Raw genomic sequence first — 25,977 nt, forward strand, 5'->3', positions numbered from 1 at the left:
AGCAAAGGGCCAGCCAGCAAAGAGGAAGCCCTGCTCCTCCCCACCCGTGGGTTGCTGGGAAGCCCTTTGTGGACGTGATGTTGTGCAGGCCTGATCTATGGTAATTCCTTACACTCTGTTGTTACATCTTGTTCTGAGCCCCTGCCAGCAGAAAACTGCTGAGACAACAGTAGGTCTGGAGATGTTTGTCACCACATTGGTAACCCCTTGTGGTAGATACAATATTGTCCCATCAAACTTCCCTCTTTGCTGGCAGATATGCAATTCTAAAGCTTTCTGTGGATCCTGAGCCATTCTCCTAGGTAGAGTTGGTTGCTTAGTTGTTAGAGTGGAGTGCATCTTCTTATGAATGGAACAAGTTTTTGCAAGCTGCAGAATCATCTTTCATTTAATGAAGGCTTTTGGGACAAAGTGGAGGATGGAAGGAATTTTGCCAGTTTCCCCTATTGCATATCATCTCATATGTTGGTCCTCGTCACTTTTGTGGGAGAAAGGCTGACGAATCAGTGAAAATCCCTTTCCAATTTACATTGGTAAAGGACTGCTAGCTCAAAAGCTTTCTGTGTGCAGAATGGCATGACTAAATACAGCTTATTGGTTTTATTGTTTTTTGTCTTATACTTTTTAATACTGACTCTGAAATCAAATCCTATAGCCTAGAAATTATCTTCTGGCGTCAGTCATTATTGTTTTATAAAAAGATGCCTAACCTTTTCAGTAATTAGTTGAATGTTCATTGAATCATAATATATCTGGTTGATGGGAATGTCAGAACATCTTTACTGGCATATATTTGATTTCTCATGGCTGAAGAGACACTTAGTATAAACTGCATTCCTTGAAAAAGTACAATGATAATAGAAAGGTTCTAATTTTGATGTTTAATCTGGGACAACCATTTTACACATGAACCCTATTAATTAACACTGTTGTCATTGAGCAATGAATACCCAAGGGTAATCAAGCAAGTTTAAGAAAGTGTATCAATGCCATTCTTTAAAATATTGAAGGCCAGAATTTTTTTCCATATTTCCTGTAGCCTGCTATATCTTTCCTTCTACTCCGTTGTCATGCATTCCCAAGATATCCAGACCATGTGTGGATATATCCATTGGAGTGTGAAATTCTACACACTTATTAAAAATATATTCTAACTCACCAGATCTAACACAACCTTTCTTTTTCTTTCATTCTCTTCTACTTATGTTTCAGATGAAACTTGAAATGTCCTTAGCAGTAAATACAGTATTAGCTTTTTCAATATGTGCAAGTGAAAATATAAGAGCTAGAAAGATATTTAAGCTTACTTAAGAGAAACTGGTACTTTTTAAAACCTTTTTTACATGAACATTGCCATTATTACAGTGAGGCATACTCTATTCTTACAGAAGTTAATCAAAGTTTTCCACACCCTTAAAATATCCAGAAAACAGATACTACACTTGATCTTAGCCAAAAGGCCGAGAAGCGATTATTATTTTTTTAGGCCCTTTGGCCTTTTTCTTTTTTCCTTTTCTCTATTTTTTTCTTTTTTCAGGTTTCCTACTTTTCTATCTTCTATAGTATTGTTCTCCCTCTTTCCTTGTGTTGTTATCTAAAATGTTTAATAAAATTATTTGGAAAAAAATATATCCAGAAAACTATCAGTATACCAGAAAATGGCAAGGGAACAGATAATGCAGATTCTTCTCATTGATAGTGTCACACAGGTAAACAAAGCAACAAAGCACTTGCAAACAAAGCACTTGCAATGATAGCATTTGGTAAGACCAGCCCATTAACAGTGATTTGTATGTTGAATATCTATCTGTGTTCAATACTATATCAACAAGGTTTTATTTCAAAAGGGATTGGAACTTTTTCATTTCTGTGGGTTGCAGTACTACATTATCCATATTTCACGTTTTACTATATTGATATCATATGTTCATAAAGACCCTTCATTCCAAACACAAATAACCACACAAAAAAACTCCTGGACCCTACTATATACAAAAAACTCAAGCAAGACCCAACTTCCAAAATAACCAGGAAAACCAACACTCTGATTAAGAACTCTTCAATCAACTTTGACATACGACAGCAGCTATGTAAATCGGAAGCCCTTCCACCCAGGCTTTATGGACTCCCAAAAATCCATAAGGACTCCATCCCACTCAGACCCATTGTGAGTGCCATTGGATCCCCCACATACGACCTAGCAAAATTTCTTGCTGCACAGTTACAAAGCCATATTGGGCTCACTACACACTACATCAAGGACTCAGCCCACTTCATAGAAAAAATCAGCAATCTCAAGCTAAATACCAACGACAAACTGATCAGCTTCGATGTGGTATCTCTATTTACCATGGTCCCGGTAGCAGACACCATGGCACTCATCAACCAGAGGTTCCCCGACGACATCACGGCTCTGTTTCACCATTGCCTCACCACCAGTTACTTTCAGTGGGACAATGAATTCTACGAACAAAAAAGATGGAGTAGCTATGGGGAGCCCTCTCAGCCCGGTCATAGCTAACTTCTACATGGAACACTTTGAAAAACAAGCCCTGGAGACAGCAACCAAAAAAGCCCACGATATGGTTCAGATATGTGGATGACACCTTCACCATTTGGAGCCATGGAGAAGAAGAACTCAACAGGTTCCTGGACCATCTTAACAGCATCCACCCAAACATCCAATTCACAATGGAAAAAGAAAATGAAGGAAGACTGCCTTTTCTAGATGTCCTAGTCATCCGCAAACCAGATCAACAATTGGGTCACACCGTCTACAGAAAACCCACACACACAGATAGATATCTACATAAAAACTCCAACCATCACCCAAGTCAAAAAAGAAGCACTATTAAAGCCTTGGCAGACCATGCAAAAAGAATCTGCGAACCCCACCCCCCAAGATGAACTGAACCACCTCAACTGGGCTCTCCAGGCCAATGGATACTCCACCTCAGACATCAGAAGAGCTGCAAGACCAAGAACAAGCCACAAGAGTCAAGATGAAGATCCACCCAGAGGAAAAGTGTTCCTGCCATACATCAAGGGAACCACTGACCGCATAGGGAAGCTGATGAGGAAACATAACATACAAACAATCTACAAACCCACCAAGAAAATCCAACAAATGCTACGTTCAGCAAAGGACAAGAGGGATCCTCTCACCTCTGCAGGAGTCTACCGTGTACCATGCAGCTGTGGACAAGTCTACATAGGGACCACCAAACGCAGCAGTGCCCAAACACGAATCAAGGAACATGAAAGGCACTGCAGACTACTTTAACCAGATAAGTCAGCCATAGCAGAGCACCTGATGAACCAGCCTGGACACAGCATATTATTTGAAATGCTGGACCACTCCAACAACCACCATGTCAGACTACACAGAGAAGCCATTGAAATCCACAAGCATGTGGACAATTTCAACAGAAAGGAGGAGACCATGAAAATGAACAAAATCTGGCTACCAGTATTAAAAAACTCTAAAATTACTACAGCAAAACAGCAGAGAGGAAACAACCAGGCACATCTTAACACATCTCAACAGAACATTTTCCCAGGCTCAGCCAAGCCTTCAAATGCTAATGAAGGTGGTCAGCTGAAACATTCACACCTAGCTTCAGCAGAGAGTTCTTTGCCCACCCCATTTTCCTATTTCCAAAAGACCTCACTAACTCTGAGGATGCTTGCCATAGATGCAGGCGAAACGTCAGGAGAAATGCCTCTAGAACATGGCCCTATAGCCTGAAAAAAACCTACAAGAACCTAGTGATTCCAGCCATGAAAGCCTTCGACAATACAAATAACCAGCCCCAAAGTGTTATGCTGGAATAGAGCCAGCGAATCATAAAGTTGGAAGAAGTGTCATGGTCCATTGAATCAAATCCCATCCTCAGTGCAGGATCTCCAGCTAAAGCATCCCCAGCAGGTAAATTTCCAGCCTGATTTTGAAAGAAAAAGAGACCCTTTACACTATTCCTGCAAGCTTGGACAACACATCCACACTCTTCTTTTATTATTTGTCCTTCCTTACATTCTATATACATACCCCATTTCACTTCCTCCTTGCATTTGCTGAGCAGCTGCATTAGAATTTTTTTAGATGTTTAGGTAAAGGTAAAGGTTTTCTCCTAACATTAAGTCCAGTCGTATCCGACTGTGGGGGTTGGTGCTCATCTCCATTTCTAAGCCGAAGAGCCAGCATTGTCCATAGACATCTCCAAGATCACGTGGCCGGCATGACTGCATGGAGCACCGTTATCTTCCCACCAAGGCGGTACCTATTGATCTACCCACATTTGATTGTTTTCAAACTGCTAGGTTGGAAGAAGCTGGGGCTAAAAGGCGGGAGCTCACGCCTCTCCCCGGATTCGAACCTGCGACCTTTTGGTCAGCAAGTTCAGCAGCTCAGCACTTAAATCCACTGCACCACTGGGGGCTCCTTAACTTTTGTCTTTTCTATGGGATTTTTTGCAGTTGTTCTTTTTTTCAGCTCCTTCAAGAGCTCCCACCCTTGATTCCTGATCAAGATTTACTCATCAGGAATCTTGTAATTAGTGATAGAAATGAAACAAAAGAAAAACCTTGACACAAATAAGTCAATTTTTTGAACTGACTAGTTTAAATGTGCCAAAATGCAAAGAGAACAGCACAACAGTCTGCTACTAATAGAAACCAGCACAGTTGCCAAAAACCAAGCAATAAGGTTTATTTAAACTCATAAAAGTGTACCCAGGCACAAGTTGTTAAATTAATAATATAGAGGCATCTGAAAAACTAATTAAAACTGACCAATATAATTATGTGTTCATAGTTTTCTATTATATAATATAGATTGCTTTGAATACTTTGAATGTTAAGTATCATAGATTGGATACAAGTGTTGATTCTAGAAACGTATGTACTTTAATTTATCTATATGAACCAGAGCAGTGGAGCAATTTGAGGACTTTAGCACACCAGGGTTTGAATCCATGCTCAGCCGTGGATACCCATGGGGTGAGTTGGGTAAGTCAAACTATCTTAGCCATAGATGAAGACAATGATATACCACCTGCAAAGAGTTTGTGCCATGGCTATTCTAGGATAGGTTTGCCATAAGTTAATTTGAGGGCATATAACAAGTTTAGCATATTTAAAGACCAATGATTTTATGAAGTTATAACCAAGTCTGCAACCACTGACTTTGTATTCAACTATAGCTCCTGTTTTCAAAAACATTCAACATAGAAAATCCTACAATTTTTCCCCAGATTGCTCTACAAAAATATGGGATATTGTCATAGCTGCTATTCATAATCTTGGTTAAGGTGGGAATTTGGACTGCTTGTTATTAAACACTATTAGTATTGCCACAGAATCCCTATCATGTTTAGAGTATCTGAACAACACTTGGAACAAGACTGAATTATAATTTATGCAAAATAGATGTCTAGATTGGAGGGGATGAAATATAGCAATCAAAATACAGAAGCCTTGACATCCATATTCATAATTATCGTCCACAGATCAGTCTGAATATACAAGTGAGTACATGCATGTAACTAAAGTCAGGTTTCTTTAGATGTCTGCCATAATATTTGTGGTTTGAACAACAAACTGCGGCTAACAGAAACCAGGGATTATTGTGGCATGTAAACTAATTTATTGGAATAATACTGGTCCTAGAGTTTGTGCCATGTCTAATTACCCCTAGTCCAAATGTTTAAGTTTCTCCAAACTCAGTTTTGGAGAAATATTTCAAAGTTAGTAATGAAAGTAGTTTTTAATGAAACCATTCCAAATTATTCAATAAATCCCATGTTTCACTCTCTTTTGCTTTCACGTGTTTTTTTTTAAATCATCTTAAAATTGTGTGTTCTGTTATCTATCATATCTTGGCTGAGTTCCTGCATCAGGAAATGTATGTGTAACTGTCCTAGCTACATCTCCTGATGGCAGTCTCCAGAGTTTTCTTTCTAAGCAGTGCCGCCTTTCTTCTCATCTAGCCATTTCTTTGTTGTTGGAGAGTGAGGGGATGAGAGGGCACATATGAAATTCTTTTCCTGTAGCTGAATACACTGAGACAGGAATCTGGAGGTCTTTGCAGATTATGTCTTCTCAGACTGTCTAGCTACAGAAAAATGACTGGATGCATATGTGCTCTCCAGCAAAATGGAGATGGCTAGGGGTAGATACTGCACTGCTTAAAATTAGGGAGGATTTTGGGATAAGGGAGGATTTTGGTGATTGGGTGATCAGAACAAATTTCAATCTCCACAGTGATTTTTTAAAAAAGGGAATTGTGATGTCATAAATCTGAATTACACCATCACCATTCACCAACAGGATGCCAGCTGTAATGTTCTTTTTTGGTTCATTTCAATGCATGCTCTGGTCCCCTTTAGACTGAAGTAATAAGTGAGCAATATTATATTATATGCTTTGATATAATAAAGGTTAACTCACTCAAGTTAGTATTGCTTACTGCTTAAGCCAAAGTAACATTCTAAACCTATACAAATCACCTAAAATTGATTTTTTTAAAGAATTGAAGATATTGTCTAAAATTTGCAAAATTGTTCCTTGCTTTGAGAGCTACAAATGTGTGCTATATAAATAATGTCACTAAAGACAAAAGTGTCAAAACATTTATGTATGCGTATTTAAGAATTGCCTTGACATTCCATGAGAACAAATAATTATAATGTAATTTCCCAAATTGTACTCAAATTGTCATGCTTGAATTAATGGCAACCCAGGTCAGAACGTCAAAGAAAAGGGAACTAAATGCTTTAATTATTGCCATCTCTAATAGGCAGATAATTACATTCTGGCAGCAGGTGGTTTTTGATGATGTACAAATAAATTTAGTTGGAAAGATGATGATACATCAACTGCTATATTTCCGATGCTATTACAAATCATACTTTGGGATAATTAGTCTTCAATGTGTTTAAATTGAATTCAAATATCTTTCTGAAAAAATGCCTGGTGAACATCATTTCTTGTCTACGTGGTTCACTTATTTTTCTAATTCCACAGCTATTTGTCTGCTGGGTGGTCATTAACATCTTGGAAATATTATTTTACTAACTGAATGCAGTAGAGCTCTTGGCATATTAAGCAGTCTTGAGGAACATAAACAGCCCTCGACTAATACATGGAATTGACTTATGCATGAGTATATATGGTAATTTGCATGTCCAAAACAATATGGTCAAATATTGATATGCTTCTACTTATTTACGCATCGGTGCACCTGGTTAGCTTTAGATGCTTTGAACAGGATCTAAAAATTAGTGGAATTACGATTCCTATGCAAGTTATACCTGTTGAATATCTGCATCTCCTATAAATGTTAAAGATACAAGAGCTCCGAGATAGCGAAAAGTGTTAAAATTGTGAATATATAAATGTTAAGTTGTACACTCTGCATTACATGTAAATAATCTATTCAAATTCAGCCTCAGCTCTCTCAGTTTCCCAACTTGCACCCATTCTTAGAGGAGCAAGATGGAGACAGTCGACATAGCAAGAAAGAAGGGATTGTAGTAGGGATAGAGGAAGCACTGTGGTGATCAGATTATATTTTTACTCAAAAGATTAGTCATTAAAATATGCATACACAAAATCATGACAAGTGAAAATAACGGAGCTTAATTTTACATTTGTTTACTTCATTTCTCATAAGTACAGTAGTGATAATACATGACAGTGTAATATAGAATGTTACTTATGCCGAGGCCTTCATATTTTTATGCATGCTTTGGTTTATTAGAATGCCCTTCAGAAAGAACAAGAGAGATCATGATAAAAGTGAGGGAAGGAAACCACAAGAATGATAAAGATACTCATATGAAAGGAATTCCTTATCCTTTCCTCATAACCTCATCATTCTCTTCCATTTCTGAAAGGCTTTACTGGGGATGGAGTCAGGGGAGAGCTTGAGAGGTAAGATGAAAGCCTTTCTTTAAAACCCTGAAATTGACAAAATTAATACAGCGACGTGAGTATGAATGACCTTGTATACATAATTATATAGCTGTCTAAACTTCTGTCAATCCCCAAATATGGTACATGCAGATAATCAACACTGATACCTAGGCTCCCTCTGTCTGTTTTCAAGTGGGTGGTAACTGGTGTATAAATAACAAAAGGAAGTCTCTAACAACATTGTTTAGATTTTAAACTGTATGAGGTAACCTTTGGAAAACATTAAAACGCAGCTAAGACTGTCAGTGCAATGTCATTTCCCATGTGTTCTGGTATTCAGTTACTTTGATGTCTAGCCGATAAAATATATGTTTCCTTGAATAATAGAGGATCATATGTAAAGTATCTCATTTGAAAAGGGGTTGAGAGGGGGGTAGCAGAGCTATTATAGTGGGGTTAGTATGGGATAAAGTATTTTAAAAGGAAAACTTTAAATTGTGGTCTATTTTGTGCACAGTTCTTATTTTTCTGTCAATTGTGTTGTATTTCATTGCCCAGTGTGCATCATAGTAATGTACTGTCAGAAAATTGGGTAGGTCAAAACAGTTGGTGCTCACTATTGACTTAAATCTAATGAGAAATGTCCTTTGGTGAAAGTGCTTCTACTAGCAAAATTGGAAGGGGTAATCTCTCGTTCTATGGCAGCCCACTGTACACCATCAGATGGCTTAGGAATGCTTCCAGATCCATTGTTTTGTGGTGGCAGCAAAGGTTGCAAGGCAAAAGGAAATTGCTTGAACTGCCATGCTAGTACATGTTTGGATTTCTGCCATAAACTTTATGATTTTATAAGTTATACTTAATAATCATGCACTAGGATAAAAAAGGCAGTTGGTATAGCTCAAAAGAGGGAGACCAGGAGGAGCTTAACATATTCTTTGTCTGCAGGATAGCTAACATAGAGGCTTAAGACCAAAGACATGAAATGGTCAAGTGCTCAACTTTCAGTACATGATATAAAAAGATTTCTGAGGGGCTCAACATTTACATATTTACCAACCATCCACAGATTTCCATTATGGGATTTAAATCTGGTCTTGAATAGATTCACCTATGTGCCTTTTGAACACCTCAGGGAAAATGTATTTTCAAAGGCTTTCATGGCCGGAATCACTGGGTTGTTGTGTAAGTTTTTTGGGCTTTATGGCCATGTTCCAGAAGCATTCTCTCCTGACCTCAGGAGAGAATGTTTCTGGAACGTGGCCATACAGCCCGAGAAACTTATAACAACCCAGTTCAGGGAAACTTCTTTGTGGATGCCTATTTTTAGAATAGCATTTTTAGTTGCATTATTTCTGCAAAGTGAATTAACATCATTATTGGTAAATTCTAATTTATGTAAATTTTAGAAGGATAAATTAGCATTGATGTTAGATACCATATCTTTACTGAAACATGCTGCATTTGGCAGGAGAGTCCTTTAGGCAGTGATATAATAATAAAGTTCCTATCTCGAATGAAGGTCTTACTGGGCTTACCATGACTGTTCATTAGAGTATGGCAGGAGGAAAAATCCACACCCATCTAACTTCTCATTCTCATGTAAGCTGCACTGAGGATAGTTGTGTAGAAAATCAGCATATCAATAATAATTTGCATAGTATTATTTGCATACTGAATTTTATTTAAATAATAATTTCATTTCTTACCCGCCTCTCCTTGTGGCTCGAGGCTGGTTACAGCACAATTAAAACACATTGTAAACATTCTATAAATATACATATTTCTATAAAAGATACATATTAAAACTTATTTCTATAAAATACATATTAAAATACACAGAACAAAGATTAAACACATGACATGAGTTTAGAATTCTGCTTAAGAAGAAAATTGCATAGAGCAGTTAAATCTCAATGATGTCAATGGGAATTAAGCAACCTAATATATACAAGTCATACTATGCAAGCATTTGTATATGTGTGACCGAATTGTTCTATTATGTCATCATCTTTGTTTTATTATCTTTTAAACAAGCAATACAATTGGCAATTAAGTGAGCCAAACTAAGGTAAGAGGTTCAAAAGGGTTAACCTGGAGTTCAGGAAGAGTAGATATTAATTTTCTGGTAAAATACCTTACCAAAAGACATGATTACTCAACAGTTTTGACCGTCAATGAGTTTTAATTTTTGATCCCTCGAGCATAAATATCATATATCTCCATCCGTCATCAGTGATTTTATTAATGTAATTACAGTAGCAGGCAATAGATCTTCATTTTGTCCTGATTTATAATTATAAATGTATTGCCAAAGTTATAACATTTTATATCGACATTCATTTGCCTGCTAGTGCATGCTTGCTCATAATAAACAAGTTCAAAAGCATATTTCTATGGACAAGAATATATTTATACTGTTTAAATAGTGGCTATCCTTATTTTCCAGTTATGGAGCAGACCCCACAGTTTCTTCTGTGCCTTCCCTTTATGTCTATTGATCTAACTTTTGTAAATTTGATTGTAGACCGATTTGATTAATATGTTCTCTTAATAATATCTGGTTTCTCCAAGATGATTCTGGTGGATGTTGGTCATAGAGTTACTCTGGAGACCCTAGAGATTCCCATAGAGATTTTGTTCAGGTAAAAAAGTGTTTTCTCCCATTCAGTGCCCCTAACCTCCATGAAAGCAAAGGGCCTACGGTATTTCTGAAAAAAAGAATACTATAATGTAATGGACCAACAACATTCTGGACACAATTGTGTTTAATAGCTAAAGTTTTTTGCTTGATTGTTTTTTGAATTTTTGTTCTGTTTTACTGTCCAGTGCTTTGCATTCCATTTTCAAGAATGGTGAGGTATACACTCAGTAAATAAATAACACATTAGATGAGGCTTGCTGAGGCATACATTTGAGTAAACAATCTGGAGCTGCATAGTAATCTTCAATATAATTGTTGCTGTCATGGGCCATTTTGTCATAGACGGACTAGTACTAGTAATTATTTTTGAAAGACACCTAGTTCAAATAATGCGGATTGTAAATCAGGGTTTTAAATAATGGTCATTGTACTTATTTAATGTAGTATTCAAAAGGCAGTGCAATCCCTACTCAAATATGTCCCAGTTATTAAGGGTTCAGAATAAGCATTTGCCCTCATGGCCAGTTGTAATTATACTATAAATCTGTGTAATATATTCTGTTGATTGTTACTTTTGTAGCTTATTAGTCTATGTCCCTCTTTTTGTAAACAAGTACTTCTGCTGTCTTAGCTGCTTGTAGCTCCTGGAGCCCCTAGTGGCACAATGGGTTAAACCCTTGTGCCGGCAGGACTAAAGACCGACAGGTCAGAGGTTTGAATCTAGGGAGAGCGTGGATGAGCTCCCTCTGTTAGCTCCAGCTCCCCGTGTGGGGACATGAGAGAAGCCTCCCACAAGTATGGTGTAAAACGTCAAACATCCGGGTGTCTCCTAGGCAACATCCTTGCAGATATCTAATTCTCTCACACCAGTTTCTCAAGTCTCTCCTAACACGAAAACAAAGCTTCTTGTAGAGAGGGTACTACTCAAGCATATTGTCTGCTTTAATTCTTGACACAGAGGCATTCTTTTCAAAATTATATTGAAACAGTTGAACACAATGCACATTCTTTCACAGAACAATTGAGAACCTTCTTTAATTTAACTCTTTACCACAAAAAAAACCACTAATCTCATTTAAGGAGGAAAAACATATTAAACAACAAAAATGGGAATGAGGGAAAGGCAAGGACAATTGTATTATCTCAGAGTTTGGTTGACAGTCAAGTGTCTCTGTTGTTCTTTCCTACAGCTATTTACTTAGAAATGAGTAGTGTAACAAACAAAACATTTTTATTTAAGATGTGTGTTCTATAAGTCTAGACCATATGTAGTAGATATAATGTCTTCCTTTCATAAATAGTTTTGTAATTATTCTGGAATTTGCAATTATTCTGGAATTTGTATTTCCCCAGTGTGTATATGTGCCTCAAAGTCACCTGTCCACTTACAGCAACCCCATGTGTTTCATAGAGTTTTCTTAGACAAGACATAATATTGCCAGTTTTCTCCTCTGAAACATAATCTACAGCAGTGGTGTCAAATTTGTGGCTCTCCATGTGTTTTGGACTTCAGTTTGCAGAATTCCTGGCCATTGATAAGCTGGCCAGGGTTTCTGGGAGTTGGAGTCCCAAACACCTGGGGGACCAAAGATTGGACATCACTGGTCTGTAGCCTCCAGCATTTGTTGGCAGCTCTCATCCAAGTAGTAACCAGGGCTGACCTTGCCTAGCTTCCAAAGCCAGACAAGAGTCGGTGCCTTTGGTGTGTTTAGAGTTTTAGCATGTACTTTATTGTCCTTTCTGTCCTACTTTCTTTCTTTCTTTCTTTCTTTCTTTCTTTCTTTCTTTCTTGCATTTTTATTTTGAAAAATTACACCTCTGTTGAACAAAGAATTGTTAACTAGTCTTTGCCAATAAACCACCATTGCATCTCATCGTCCTTGTTTATTCCAAAGAAGCATAGTCACTTTGAAAAACCACTATGATATTCTGACTTCAATCCCAAATAGTATTGTCAAGGGGGCAGTTATTAGATGTACGTGTTAAAACGCCCTGACTTCCCTCACTGACTTTTCTGTAGTGTCAAATCTTTGAACACAAGCAGTGCTCTGGCAATGCCAAGGGGTGATAAATATCAGTAGAAGCCAAAGATGTAGTGTGAATTGTGGGAAAGCAGAAATTCACATCCTCTGATATTTTTCTCCAGTTGTCTTTATTGAGCACATGGATTGTGCATGTTGAATTCTATGGACTTTGGTTATGAGTAGGAATTGCATTGAGTGGATCTGATCCAAGTATGACTACATTGGGGTGTAACCCATTAATTGCATTCTTAATTAAATAATATCTTAATGTAAACCTCATACCCTAGATTCAGCTACTCAAACCACACCAAGTTTCAAGCTGTGGATTTAATTTGTTTTTTAAAGAACAATCACTTAGCAAAAGCTGGATTTTATTAGCAAAATCAAAACTTGATTTTAATTTTTTATTATTTAGTTATTTGACAAACAAGGACTGTGGTAACCTCATTTTGAAAATTAAATTGAAGCAACAGTAGGAAGTTTTATAGTTGCAAAGTACTGATGCAAAGTGTGTGAATAAGCATTGACAGTAAGAATGAAAATCAGTTAGAATTAATTTCTTGTTTAAGAGAAGATGAAATGAATTCCCATTTCATTTCATTTGATGAAGTGAAATGGGAATTTAAAAACATGTTCGACTTGGACAACTGCAAAGTTTTGGTCTTATTAAATCGCCCAAACTGGGGATTAGAAAACTGGTCCCTCACAAAGCAAGTTTAATTTGTTCACATCTTTTTGCATGCCTCATCCTTTTCAATGAAATTATAGTAGTATGATGTAACAATGTTTAGAAATTGATTGAGAAAGGCCTGACTTTTTCACTTGAGGATTATGAGTAAGTAAAAATGATCTTCGTGTATCAGAAGTGGCTGGTGGAGAGTCTTAAAAACTGGAACCTGATAAGTTGAAAAAAAGTTTTTAGGCTTAAGGTATCTGGAAACTAATATTGTGATGAATTAATCACTAGGTTTTAAAGTCTCAAAGTGGAATTAAGAAGTAAGAAATAAAAAAGAGCATCCCACTGACCATTTGCAGTTTCATTCTGACAATATTTTGTGTCAAGGTGTCTGCTTTCATAGTGTTACAAATTGTGCCTAGGCAATTTGTTATCCACATTTCATTATGTTGCATTTTGTTTTACATTTTGTAAATAGCAAAGAAAACATGTTAAATGAACCATTACAAATACAAACATTTCAGTTATTCTCTCTCTCTCTCTCTCTCTCTCTCTCTCTCTCTCTCACACACACACACACACACACACACACACACACACACACACATATATATATATATATATATATATATGAATGTACAAATCGAACTCATATATATGTCAAAGACAAGTTTGTGGGCCAGAATTATGGGTTTTGATATGACCAATGGATAAGGCAAGAGATAATCTGCAAAGAGAGGAGAAAGACCCAGCACTGCATTCAGAGGCATGGTGCTGTCAATTTCCTGCCCATGCATTCAGAAAGGCGGGTTTCCACTCAGCTTGAAGAACAACAAAGAAACCATCCCCTTCTATGACTTGAGTGACAAAAGGCGAGAGCGTAGTCCATCCCAAGAGAATGTAAAAGATCCTGTATTCTCTTAATCATGGAGCCATATCTGTTCTTTTTTAATTTCTGGGAAGGAAATACTTAGCGGCAACTCTTTGTCGTTTCTCAAAGGAGCACTGAGAGGTTAGAAAGAGTTGGTGCTTCTTTTAGGTTTTCCAAGGATGGGTTAAGTTCTCATCTTTTACCACTCTACTCAGAAAAGGAGATGGTTCATATGTACAGGTCCAATACTAACAATTATCACAAATCCCTTGTATCTGAGTATGATTGCTTTCCAAGTGTAAGGTCTTGGCAGTGGGTCCAGTCTGCAGGTGACAATCCTAATCCTAACCATATCATAGGATATCACTCATGGCTGAGTATGATTGCCTTCCAAGTGTAGGGTCTTGATTATGGGTCTCATATTCTTGATCTGCATGTTCTTTTGCAGTGAGGGCATTGATTTCCAGATAGAAGGTGGTCCCGACATGGGTTGGTTTGATGTGCCTTCATCTTGACACATTTCTCCCTTTTGCCCTCCATTCTTCTTCTAATTCCACAGCACTGTTGTAGCAGCTGACCTCCAGTTAGAATGCTCAAGGGACAGGGCTTCCCAGTTCTCCATGTCTATGTCACAGTTTTTAAGGTTAGCTTTAAGCCTGTCTTTAAATCTATTTTCCTGTCTACCAACATTCCATTTTCCATTCTTGAATTGAGAGTATAGTAACTGCTTTGGGAGATTGTGATCAGACATTCAGACGTGGTCAGTCCAGCCAAGTTGATGATAGATCATCGCTTCAATGCTGGTGGTCTTTGTTTCTTCTGGAACATTGACATTTGTCTGCCTGTTTCCCCAAAAGATTTGCAGGATTTTTCAAGGCAACGCTGATGGAATTATTCCAGAAGTTGAGTGTGATGTCTTTAGACAGTCCATTTTTCACAGGTGTATAACAGGGTTGGGTGGACAATAGCTTTATAAACAATCATCTTGGTATCCCTACAAATGTCCTGATCTTCAAACACCCTCTGCTTCATTTGAAAAACTACTGCGCTCACATAGCTCAGATGGTGTTGTATTTCAGTGTTGATGTGGACTTTTGTGGAGAGGTGGCTGCCAAGGTAGCGAAAATGACCAGCATTTTCTAATGTTACACCATTAAGCTGTATTTCTGACATGGACCCATGGATAAGTTGACTCTTTTTAAAAGATTAATATTTTCACTAAGGTTTTTAGACATATACATGACTATATAGTTTAAATCCATTTGTGGCTGTTGTATGCTTTAAAGTTGTTTCCAATTTATGGTGACCTTATTATGGGTTTTTTAAAGCAAAATTTGTTCAGAGGACATGACGTGTCACCTCAGAGGGTTTCCATGGCTGAGCACGATTCAAACCATCGTATTTCAACATAATAGTCCAACACTTACACAACTATGCCATGTGGCTCTATGTAAGCCCAATTTTAGTTCATTGTAAAGTAGACCTTTTGAACAAAAATTGAAATAACATCCCCACTGTGATAAATCCCACTGATTCTAATGGGTCTAGCTGGAATTATAGTTTTATCGGTTAACGTTTATACTATTTTATCGTTTGAATAACCTTTATGTAGAAAGAGATGGAAAGACTAGATAAAGGTCACCCATAAAGCTTCATGTGTAAGTGGAGATTTGGACTTGGTCTTCTCAATATGAACCAATGCTTTAATAGCCATTGCAACATGGAGCTTAACTCTCCTTGAAATTAGTTAATCTTCAGTGCATACCTAAGTGCTTTATCTTTTCTTTTCGTTCAGTATAATTATAAAACCCACTCAAACCACAACACCAAGTTTTTATGCACTATAGCTATATAAAAATAAATGTTTGTTTATACTTTCATGAGTATGCATTTGAACATAAATTCCTCATCATGGGTAAAGGAGGGCTATAGTCTCTGTCATCCTATTTAATGCATGTTGAGACATAAAGATTAAAAAAGGTTAGATACCGCTAGCAAACTACCAGTAAACAAGTATGAATTCACTTTCAGATATTATATGAGCAGAGTTCTTCAATCATGAAAGCATATAATACCAATGTATGGTATGATACCCACACATAGGTCTATATAAGGGATGGGCAATGTGTGGCTCACTATATATGTTGGAATATATTAGAATGGAATTCAGCAAGAGCAGATCAGTCAAACTTCGAATAGTAATGACCTCAATTCAATTCTTTGTGCAATTAGAATAGATGTTTTGACACTTATGTAAAGTCTATTTGTACAATGGCGCTACTGTACTTGAGACTGTTTGCAAGACATAGTTAAAACCTTCTTAACTTAGATAGAATAACTGCATGTATGAATCCATCTGGATGCAAGTCATCTCGTAGAATCAAACATTTGCAACATGAGTCTAGGAATTGCTTGACTGGCAGTGTTCCAGCCTATTCTTTTCCAAATTATATCCATATGGTGTGGTAAAAGTTATGGTTTTTTTTGGGGGGGGGGGGGGGATAAAAAAAATCTTGTAAATCATCCATTTAAATAACAATAAAATTATAGGCCAGAAAAATTCAACAAGGTTTTAATGAACCTGGATTCACTGAATTAAGGGTATGACAGAATAGTCTGTTTTGGGCTGTGCAAGCTGAGAGGAATAATTACCAAGGTCACTGATTTTTTGTTGTTCTTGCTGTTTCTGATTTTGTTAATGTGTAAAAGAATTATTTTTACATGATCCATAAGCATGATATAATTAGTGTGCCATAGCTACAAAGGCCCCAGTGGGTGGTCAGTAATGTGAGATAATTGGTATGAGACAATAACAAGATCCCTGCTGCTTATTTTGTTTTCCTATCCCACTGTGTCTGATAGTTTACAACATGTGTGAATGTTTTGTGTACCCAAATTTGTGAACATCAGAAAGTCATATATTAAAAAAACCAGAAAAGATGCTGGTGACACAAAGCTGTACAAAGAATTCTGGCCACTGGAGCTGCAATGTCTATTTCAAATAGCAATGATTGTCTGAAATAACATGAGATGTTCTTTTTCTACCTGAGTCTATGACAATCAGCAGGCGAAGTACATGCTTCATCACAAAGTTTGGATCCACCCTGCTTCCTACATTTTCTCTTCACTAGGTATTCTTTGAACAGAACATTGAAGAATTTAATTAACTCATGGCTATTTTTCTTCTTTCTTTCAGGACAATTTGAAACTTCAAGAGACCATAGGTTTGGCTGCTTCACTTATCACAGCCTTAATAAGGGACAGAAATCCCATCTTTGTTGGCCAGATTCTAGTAGCATGAAAAAGAATAACCAATATTTCAGGAGATTTTCTCCAATTTTTCAGATTTCTTTTCTTTTTTCTTTTTTCTTCTGCGTTCATGTTCACAAAAAGGGGAAGAAAACCAAACGTGTTAGGAAGAAAACGACATTATCTACAAATATGCAAATTGTTTCAGCAGAAACAGTAGTCTGACTGAAATAAAATTCAGAAAAATGACCGAGTGTTTCCCAAAATATCTGGTGTGAGGGACCAGCATTTTTCCCTTAAAGTTCTAGAAGATGGTATCTTATTTGCTCCCATTCTGAGCAGCACTGTATTGAAAATCTATTTCTGTAAAAAGAAAATTGAGACTTTTGAAAAGAAGCACACCTAGGTACTTTGGATGAAACTATGAATATATAAGAGGGATATTTTATGTGAAATATATTTACTATAAGTACAGAAAGTTAAATTGTATGCTGCCTTGAAAGCCTTTGGGCACAGAAAATAATGATGATACATGAAAAGTATAGGGTTTTTGTGTTCTAACAAGACATAAATGTGGAATGAATTAAAGTCTATAGGGGCTGAGCATGCCCAACTTTACTATTCTCAAAAAAAAAAAAACATGAGGAGATATAAGCATCTATGTAACCTACCTTTTGGAATAAATGCAACTATTTTTATTGTTTGGTGCGTGTTTACTTAGGACTAAGTTTAGTGGGAATTGTGATCTGTGTGGGGATGACTTCTGGAATTTCCATGGGAGTTTGGGGGCCAGCACTGCTGCAAATTGGCCCTTACACTTTTAAAGATTTTTGTTTTGTTTTTTTAAAAATGGTGATATGCTATGGGGCACTGGTACCCCAATAACTATTCAGCCGTGTTGTCTGAACGCCCGACCACTGTCTCCCAAAGCAGTTGCTCTACTCAGAAGTCAAGAACGGAAAACGGAATGTTGGAGGACAGGAAAAGAGATTTAAAGATGGGCTCAACGCCAACCTTAAATACTCTGGCATAGACACTGAGAACTGGGAAGCCCTGGCCCTTAAGCACTCCAGCTGGAGGTCAGCTATGACCAGCAGTGCTGTAGAATTTGAAGAGGCATGAATGGAGGGTGAAAGAGAGAAACGTGCCAAGAGGAAGGCACATCAAGCCAACTGGGACCACCTTCCGTCTGGAAACTGATGTCCTCACTGCGGGAGAACATGCTGGTCAAGAATAGGGCTCCACAGTCCCCTACGGACCCACGACCAGTACACCGATCTTGGAAGACAATCCTACTCGGACAACAAGGGATCGCCTAAGTAAGTAAGTACCCCAATAACAACATAGGGAGCAGAAAGCATGCCCCTGATAACGTTTTTTCCACCCCAGCTTACACAAGCAGGAGATTCCTTTCAGGTTTGCTTGTGTTTTATATAAGACAAGATTAGAATTGTGGAAGGGCCAGGAGCTGCATTCTGACTACATTATAACAGAAGTTGTCTAGTAAACCATTTTTACTGCCAATTGTTGCTAATTGTCATTGCGTTAGTATAGACTTATAGTGCCCCTATGAATGAGACCTTCAATATAACTTGTTACTTTACAGTATCTAGAACAGATAGTACTTCCCTCTCAATCTTCAGGTAATGTTTTGGTTGTGCTTTTAAGAACAGTGCATCGATCGCATTTGAGAGCTTTTCTACACTAACAAAAAAAGTTCTGGACTGACTCTGAATGGATGTCTGGCGGTCTCCATGATGCACAGCTATGTCCATTAGGTATCCTATAGGGTTTTTAAAGGGACTTTATTTCACTTTGAGCAGAGTTTTGGGGGTACTTCAGAGGTTGCTGCAAACTCTTGGGTATCCCATGGCTTCAGAGACTCTGGAAAGCTTGATTGCGTCTGATTCAACCAAATCTCCATACTGAACACTGGTGTCATCACTCTTTCCCTATCAGCGCAGGGAAAGGGGATGTATCATGGCCACATCACTTTCACTACTCCTAGTGCCCACAACAGCCAGGAGCACACAATTAAGCTTGACAGTGACATGGATGTGAGAGACAGACCATCCCAGTGGAGTGGATGTGCCTCCTGGTCCACCTGAATAAGGCCCTGGATTCCGCATGAAAGTGCCAGATCCCGGGCTGCTTTGGGGTTTATTTACACCAGATTAAATTTCCTGGTGTAGACACACCCTTAGTCTGTCATATAAAGTTTTTAGCTTCCTTAAATAATCACATGTTGGCCTTCTTCCTTGGAATCTTATGGCTAGTTGCTTCTCTGAGACTAATTTATATCCTATTAAGTATGAATGAGCTAACACCGATTGTGTTTATGTTCTTCAAATGAATGTTTTCATACAATGTATAAATATGTGTGTAAAGGGAATGAAAACAAATCTGGTTAATGTTTAATAGGCATTACATAATTTTATGTGCTTACATAGTTATTCATGCACAACCTATTTGAGGTTGACTTAAAGTTTATTAGTCATTTTCACATATTCTTTTGAACATCTGGAAAGGAATAACAAATGCTTATATTTTGACCCCTTTTGTCATATGCTTGGGTGCAGTTTTGTTTAATGCACTTAGCTCACTAATTATGCCAGAGCTGATTGAACAATCACATCATTTTTGTGCAGTGATTCCAACTTTCAGGTCATTGTTGCTGAGAAATTTTTGCCTTTGCTCCAAGGAATATAGAAAAACAAAAGCATGTACTAGGAAGCAGAGGTGAAAAAGCCTCCTTGGGAAGGCTAGTAGGTTTCAGGTGTTTAATATTGCAGCTCCCCTAATAACTGACCCCTCATCATTGACCATGTTGGTAGGGGCAACTGAGAGTTACTGTTAAAAATGTCTAGAGAGTACCGGGTTACCTATATATATCTATAGGACATTTCACTATATGAAGTAACAGAGAACTATTAAAGCAAACAAATGAGATGCTATGAATAACTGCCTTAGAGAGACTCTGATGTGTTATTTTCTTGTGCTTCAAAGATAACAACTAGCTTGCCAATTTTCTTATGCATAGTTGTGCAATTCCAGTTGAGCTCCAACAGCCTCCAACATGGGACAATCACACAGAATAGATATTCTGAAGTTTTTTTTCTAAAAGAAATGACAAACATTGTGAGTACATTTATCTTTACTAAGATATACATCAAAATCTCAGAAGGATTAACTGAATCCAAAATGTACCTTGGCTGTGAAATCATAAGGCGGTCATTAGATAAGCCACTCTCAGCTCCTTGTTTGCCACATGGGATTAGTATGGGCATATCTTATAGGGTTGTTGTACACAAACCAAGTTTGTGTTCAAATGATTACACATGCAGACTGAGTCTACTGGGAATGACAGGTCCTCTCCCTCCTCGTTTGCCACATGTTTGCCACACAAGATTAATATGGGCATATCTTATAGGGTTGTTGTACAGACACTAAGTTTGTGTTCAGATTATTGCACATGCAGACTGAGTCTACTGGGAATGACAAGTCCTTCCCCTCCTGCTGAATTAACTAAGTGCAAACTACTTTCCCACTTTGAACTCAATTTGATGTAACTGAAGTAAGATAAGGATAAAGAGAGAAAGAGGAGGAGAGAAAAACTGGGATATTAGAAAAGCAGCAGTGAAAGTTTGATAGGAGATAATTGACCTGGGCTGTCTTTACCAAACCAGGACACTTAACAGGTATGCAGTTAATGACACCGTGATAGATAGGTCAAATAGTAATGCGTTCCAGTTCGGTATTTAATTTTATACCAGACTGGGTCCCGGTTCCTAACACAAATCGAATAGTAACTGGTCGATTACCATCAGCCCTTTGTGTCCACAGATTCTGTATCCACAGATTGAACTATCCGTGGATTTGAAATATTACCAAAACAAAACAAAATCCCAAAACCCTCAATTTTTCCATATTACTACACTATTGTATATAATGGGATTTGGGCATCCACAGATTTGTGTATCTACAAGGAATCCTGGAACCAAACCCCAGTGGATACCAAGGCCCCACTGTATACACATTTACATAAATCGCTGTTTTAAGCAGAAGCAAAGAATAATAAGAAAAGTCAGTTTTGTCTTGAGATCTTGTATGAAGACATCAGGCTTCAACTCTGTAGTGAAGTAGCAGCGGCAAGTTTCAAAGTAAGCATCCTTTTTACATGCTCTTGATTCTTAAACACCAAAAAGGAAAATATAGAACATCCTGTGGAGAAGAGAGCTTACTCTTATTTTCAAATAGACACCGGATACACTGTAAGTGTGGATGGCTGAAAAGAACAAGAAACTATAATCCTGTTATGAGCAACTGAGGTCAACATTGTACTACACAAAAGCAGTGAAATAATAATAACAGACCATTTAGACCCTTAGGTTAGGTTATTGCTACTGTTTAAAACAACTTATCTGAGGAAGGGAAAGACAATGAAATGACTTCCTTTTAATCCCAGTGGTTTCTGTATTAATGGATATTTGCCTGATTTGAAACACATAGCTTGTGGAAGAAAAGATTTTCTGTAGAGCTTTGAAAGAATGCTATTCAAAAGGTATTTCCTCTTGTTTGTCTCAAGGATCACTTACTTGAACCGGAGCAAACTTTCTTCTCTGAATTTAACTGGCAGAATGCCAAGACACGCACAAGAAATAACCCTTTGAAGCACTCTGGTAGAAAGTATTTTCCTTGAATTGTTGGTTTTCATATTTGGGTAACATACAGATCCTATCATATATATATATATATATTAAAAAAAACAGCTTTCCTGCTATCTTGATCCCTGATTGATGCTCTAGCTGGGCATATGCAAGCGAACTCTGATTATTTTCTTTTGCTTTTCCTTTTTTTCTTTAACTTTTTCAGTTTGTTACTCATAAAAAAAGATGTGCGTGTTTGTTTTGTACATTTTTTAATGATTGGGACACAAATGCAGATTTAATTTTTGGAATATTCAAAGAAACTAATTTGTAGTAGCTTTTAAAAATCCCCACAGTGACAGACGCTGTTTTGGAAAACCTTTCTTACATCATTTTATCCATATCTGTCAACAAAACCTGTCATCTCTTGCACATATTATTTTTAAAGCACCCAATAGGTTGACTTCCACTATTCATCATGTTTCTTAAATTTCAAAAACACAAATGGGTCATGTTCTTGAGCACAATCTGGAAATGTTGCTTTGTACTCTGCAACATTTCTCAAAAAAATGGAATAGCTGTGCTCAAGTAAGGTCTAAATGCAATCAAGATGGGAAAAGTTATTAATGAGGAATAAGACAACAGATAGGGGAAAGCGCAGCAATTTGCTACTGGAAAGGAAAAGATTTTGACCTCTCCTCACCTTCTGATGAGTTAATTCAATATAAACTGCATTAACACTTTTGTTTCAGTTTGCAGCACCTGAGGACAAAGGGGGAAAGTGGGAGTAGAGGAGAAAAAGTGGGACACTTTGAAAGCATCATAAAAAAGGAGAAGACAGATGATTAGTTGAGATTTTACCTTCCAAAGCAGGACAGTTGGAAGAAAATTATGTTTTTGGACAAGTTCCAGAATACCCCAGAAACTATGGCCCCTGAATTCTGGGATCCATTGTCCATACATTGACATTTTCAAACTGGGCTCAAAAGTTCTTTTTGAATCTTTCTGCAAATGTAGTTCTTGAGTTTTTAAAAAGACTTACTACTGAATTTGTTCCCACCTTGACCTCGAGGTCTTCTGCCAAGGTTTCTCACTCATGGACACATGCAATGAGGTGTGAGGGGTTTTTTGTCAGCTAAAATGAAACCTTTAAAATGTATTGAACTATACTGAAATATACTGCTAAAAATGGGAGAATATATAAATATCAGGGAAACGTTTGTGTTACTAACATCATGGTCATTTTAAAAGAAGATTGGTGTTAAGGTAAACCGACAAACAGAAGAAATTAAAAATAATTCTGCTCACTGGAGCTTCAGATATATATTACAAGGGAAGTTCATTAAAGATTTCCCCTGACCTACTTCTATTTATCACAGGATACTGAAACTGCACATGTGTAATGATATGTCTCTATAGGTTACCTGCCAATTTACAACTCAGAACTAATAACAATCTTGATTTTATAGGTGCTGAAGTGGTGTGAGGTTTGATAAAGGACCCAGTGGAATACAGAGCAGTCATCAAGTTCCTTTACTTGAAAGGCAGCACATCAAAGAGATATTTGATGAGATGAAAGAGGTTTATAGTGATGATTCCCCATCATTTGATATAGTCAAGAACTGGCACCATCAATTCAAATGTGGTCGGACTTCGGTGGAAACAGCTCTAATTCCATGGTGACCCCACTCCGCTATTAATGAACACATCATCCAGCAAGTGGAGGTTGCCATTTTGGAAAATTGTGCATAACAATTTGCCACTAAGCCCAAAATGTCAAGATTAGTGTGGGGTCTGTGGAAAAAATCATCCAAGACCATCTTCACATGCATAATGTATCTGCTCACTGGATACCCAGGCTGCTCACACCTTTCCAGAAGCAGGAACGAGTCAAATGCTCTCAGGCTCTATTGATGATGTTCCACGGAAACCAGGAGAACTTTTTCAACAGACTGTTCACACAGGATGAAAGCTGGGTCCATCACTATGATCCTGAGACTAAAATCCAGTCGATGCAATGGAAGTAACATTACTCACCACCTCCAAAGAAGGCACATGCCCAACTCTTGTTAGGCAAGGTCATGCTCACAGTATTTTGGGACCAGCACAGAATAGTATTGATGGATTTCCTAGCAAAGGGTACCACAATCAATCGGGCATACTATGCTTCACTCCTGCGGAAATTGCAGGAGGCCATCAAAACTAAGAGACATGGCATGCTCACCAAAGGTATCTGCCTTCTACCAGATAATGCACCAGTTCACAAATCATATATTGCTCAAATGAACATGCTCTGGTGGCTTTGAAATTCTACCGCATCCCCCTCGCACCATTGGACTTCCACCTTTTTCTAACAATAAAGTTATATTTGAAGGGCAAGCATTTTTCAGATGATGAGATTCTGATTTCCAAAGTCACAACGTGGCTTTTGGAGCAACCTCTCAACTTCTACAAGTGAGGTGTTTACAGTTGCTCAAAAAGATGGGAAATGAGTGTGTCCCTAGGTGGCACCTATGTAAAGAAGGACTAATAATTGTGCCAAGTTTTGTTACTCTCAGTCCACAGGAAGTGGGTCAGGGGAAATCTTTAATGGGCAACCCTTGTAGATTTATTTATTTATACAGTTAAACCATTTATGAGCCAACAATCTGCAGACCAAATAAGAGGAATGAAATGATCTGTGAATGTTGAAGAGCAAAAGTCAGTACTTCTTGTGGTTATTTTTTATTTTATTATATTTTTATACCACTTTTAACTTAATATAAGGGGAAGCAGGGGGAAAATCTCGGGACAATATTTCCTTCTCTTTTCAGGCTGGAAAGAAATGTACCCTTGTTGTTCAAGCAGCCATGCAAATGCTCCCTTTCACACATCCATGTTTTGCCCAGGCTTCTCAGTTACGAATGAATGGATCAGGGCAAGAAAGCATTGGCTCAGCAATGAAAACATGTTTTCTGTTAAATCACAGCTCTGTATCTTTGTGAGAAATTGTTGTGTCCTTTTGCCAAGGGTGCGTCAAATTACCCAGAGGCACTTTCTTCCTGGTGGGCTTTAAAAAACAGAAATGCACTGATTTCACTTCCATATGAAGTGAGACGTTGGGAGTATATATGAGAACAATTGGCACTGCATGCTGTGTGGCTGAAAGGAAAATAAAAGCAATTAAGTGCATGATAAATCAATTAGAAGTGTCCTAATCCTATGCTATAGGAGTCTACAAGAGCAAGTTTATACAGAGCGCGCGTGAATCTAGGGAGCCAGTGAGTCAGAGTTAGGTGTGTCTACTTCTCTTGTTGCCAGAAGTTGAAGAGGGAATCAATTCCCCCCAAAGCTTGTATGCACATTGGACTGTACATGCTTACACATCTCCATGCATTCTTAATAATCTCTAATAGGGATCCATGTTCTATTGTAGCTGTACCATACCCCACAACTGTCCTAATTAGGCAAGGACAGTTCCAATTAATTTTTGTCCCACTTTTTCATGTGCTTTTAAAACTCCCGACTTTATCTCTCAGTCCCTTTGTCCTTAGTTTGCTTCCATTGCTGAAAAACTGAGTTCATACTGCAAAAGAAGTTTGCACTCCATTAGTGTGTGCAGTGGTCATGAGGGAGTCAAATCTTGCCCTTCCTAGCAGGCTCAGGCAAAATAAACTGTTGCATCCTCTTCTAGCTTCTCTGTCCCCTAACAATTTTTTGCCACTTTGACTGGAGTCTGATGTTGCTTAGCCATGTGTCTTGGTATTAGGTTTGGTTGATCCAAAAAAATGGTTCAAAACTCTTTTCAGATGTAGAGGGTGTTGGTAGTTGAATACTAAAGTCACTTCCGAATTTTACTGAAAAAACATCAGAACTTTCCAAAACTTCTGAATTGATTTGTTAATGCGGACGTGCATGTACAGTAGGGAAAAACAGCATTGGTACTGAGGAAATTTCAGGGGATTCTCCCTCCC

At 37.7% G+C, this 25,977-nt stretch overlaps 1 protein-coding gene and 1 pseudogene across 4 annotated transcripts in view; one reads left to right on the forward strand and one right to left on the reverse strand.

The window, feature by feature from the left end:
- The window catches only part of CRPPA (CDP-L-ribitol pyrophosphorylase A), a 57,272-nt gene extending 39,193 nt beyond the window's left edge, over nucleotides 1-18,079 (forward strand). For all 4 annotated transcript variants that reach the window (XM_060782149.2, XM_067470272.1, XM_060782150.2 and 1 more), the window contains exon 10: nucleotides 17,326-18,079. In XM_060782149.2, the coding sequence (XP_060638132.2) occupies nucleotides 17,326-17,430 (105 nt within the window). In that variant the 3' untranslated portion in view covers nucleotides 17,431-18,079. The remainder of the gene's footprint in view (nucleotides 1-17,325) is intronic.
- LOC137097458 (U2 spliceosomal RNA) lies at nucleotides 1,293-1,472 on the reverse strand (annotated as a pseudogene).
- Nucleotides 18,080-25,977: the final 7,898 nt, after the last annotated feature.

The sequence above is a fragment of the Anolis sagrei genome, chromosome 6 (assembly GCF_037176765.1).
Source record: "Anolis sagrei isolate rAnoSag1 chromosome 6, rAnoSag1.mat, whole genome shotgun sequence".
Lineage (NCBI taxonomy): Eukaryota > Metazoa > Chordata > Lepidosauria > Squamata > Dactyloidae > Anolis > Anolis sagrei.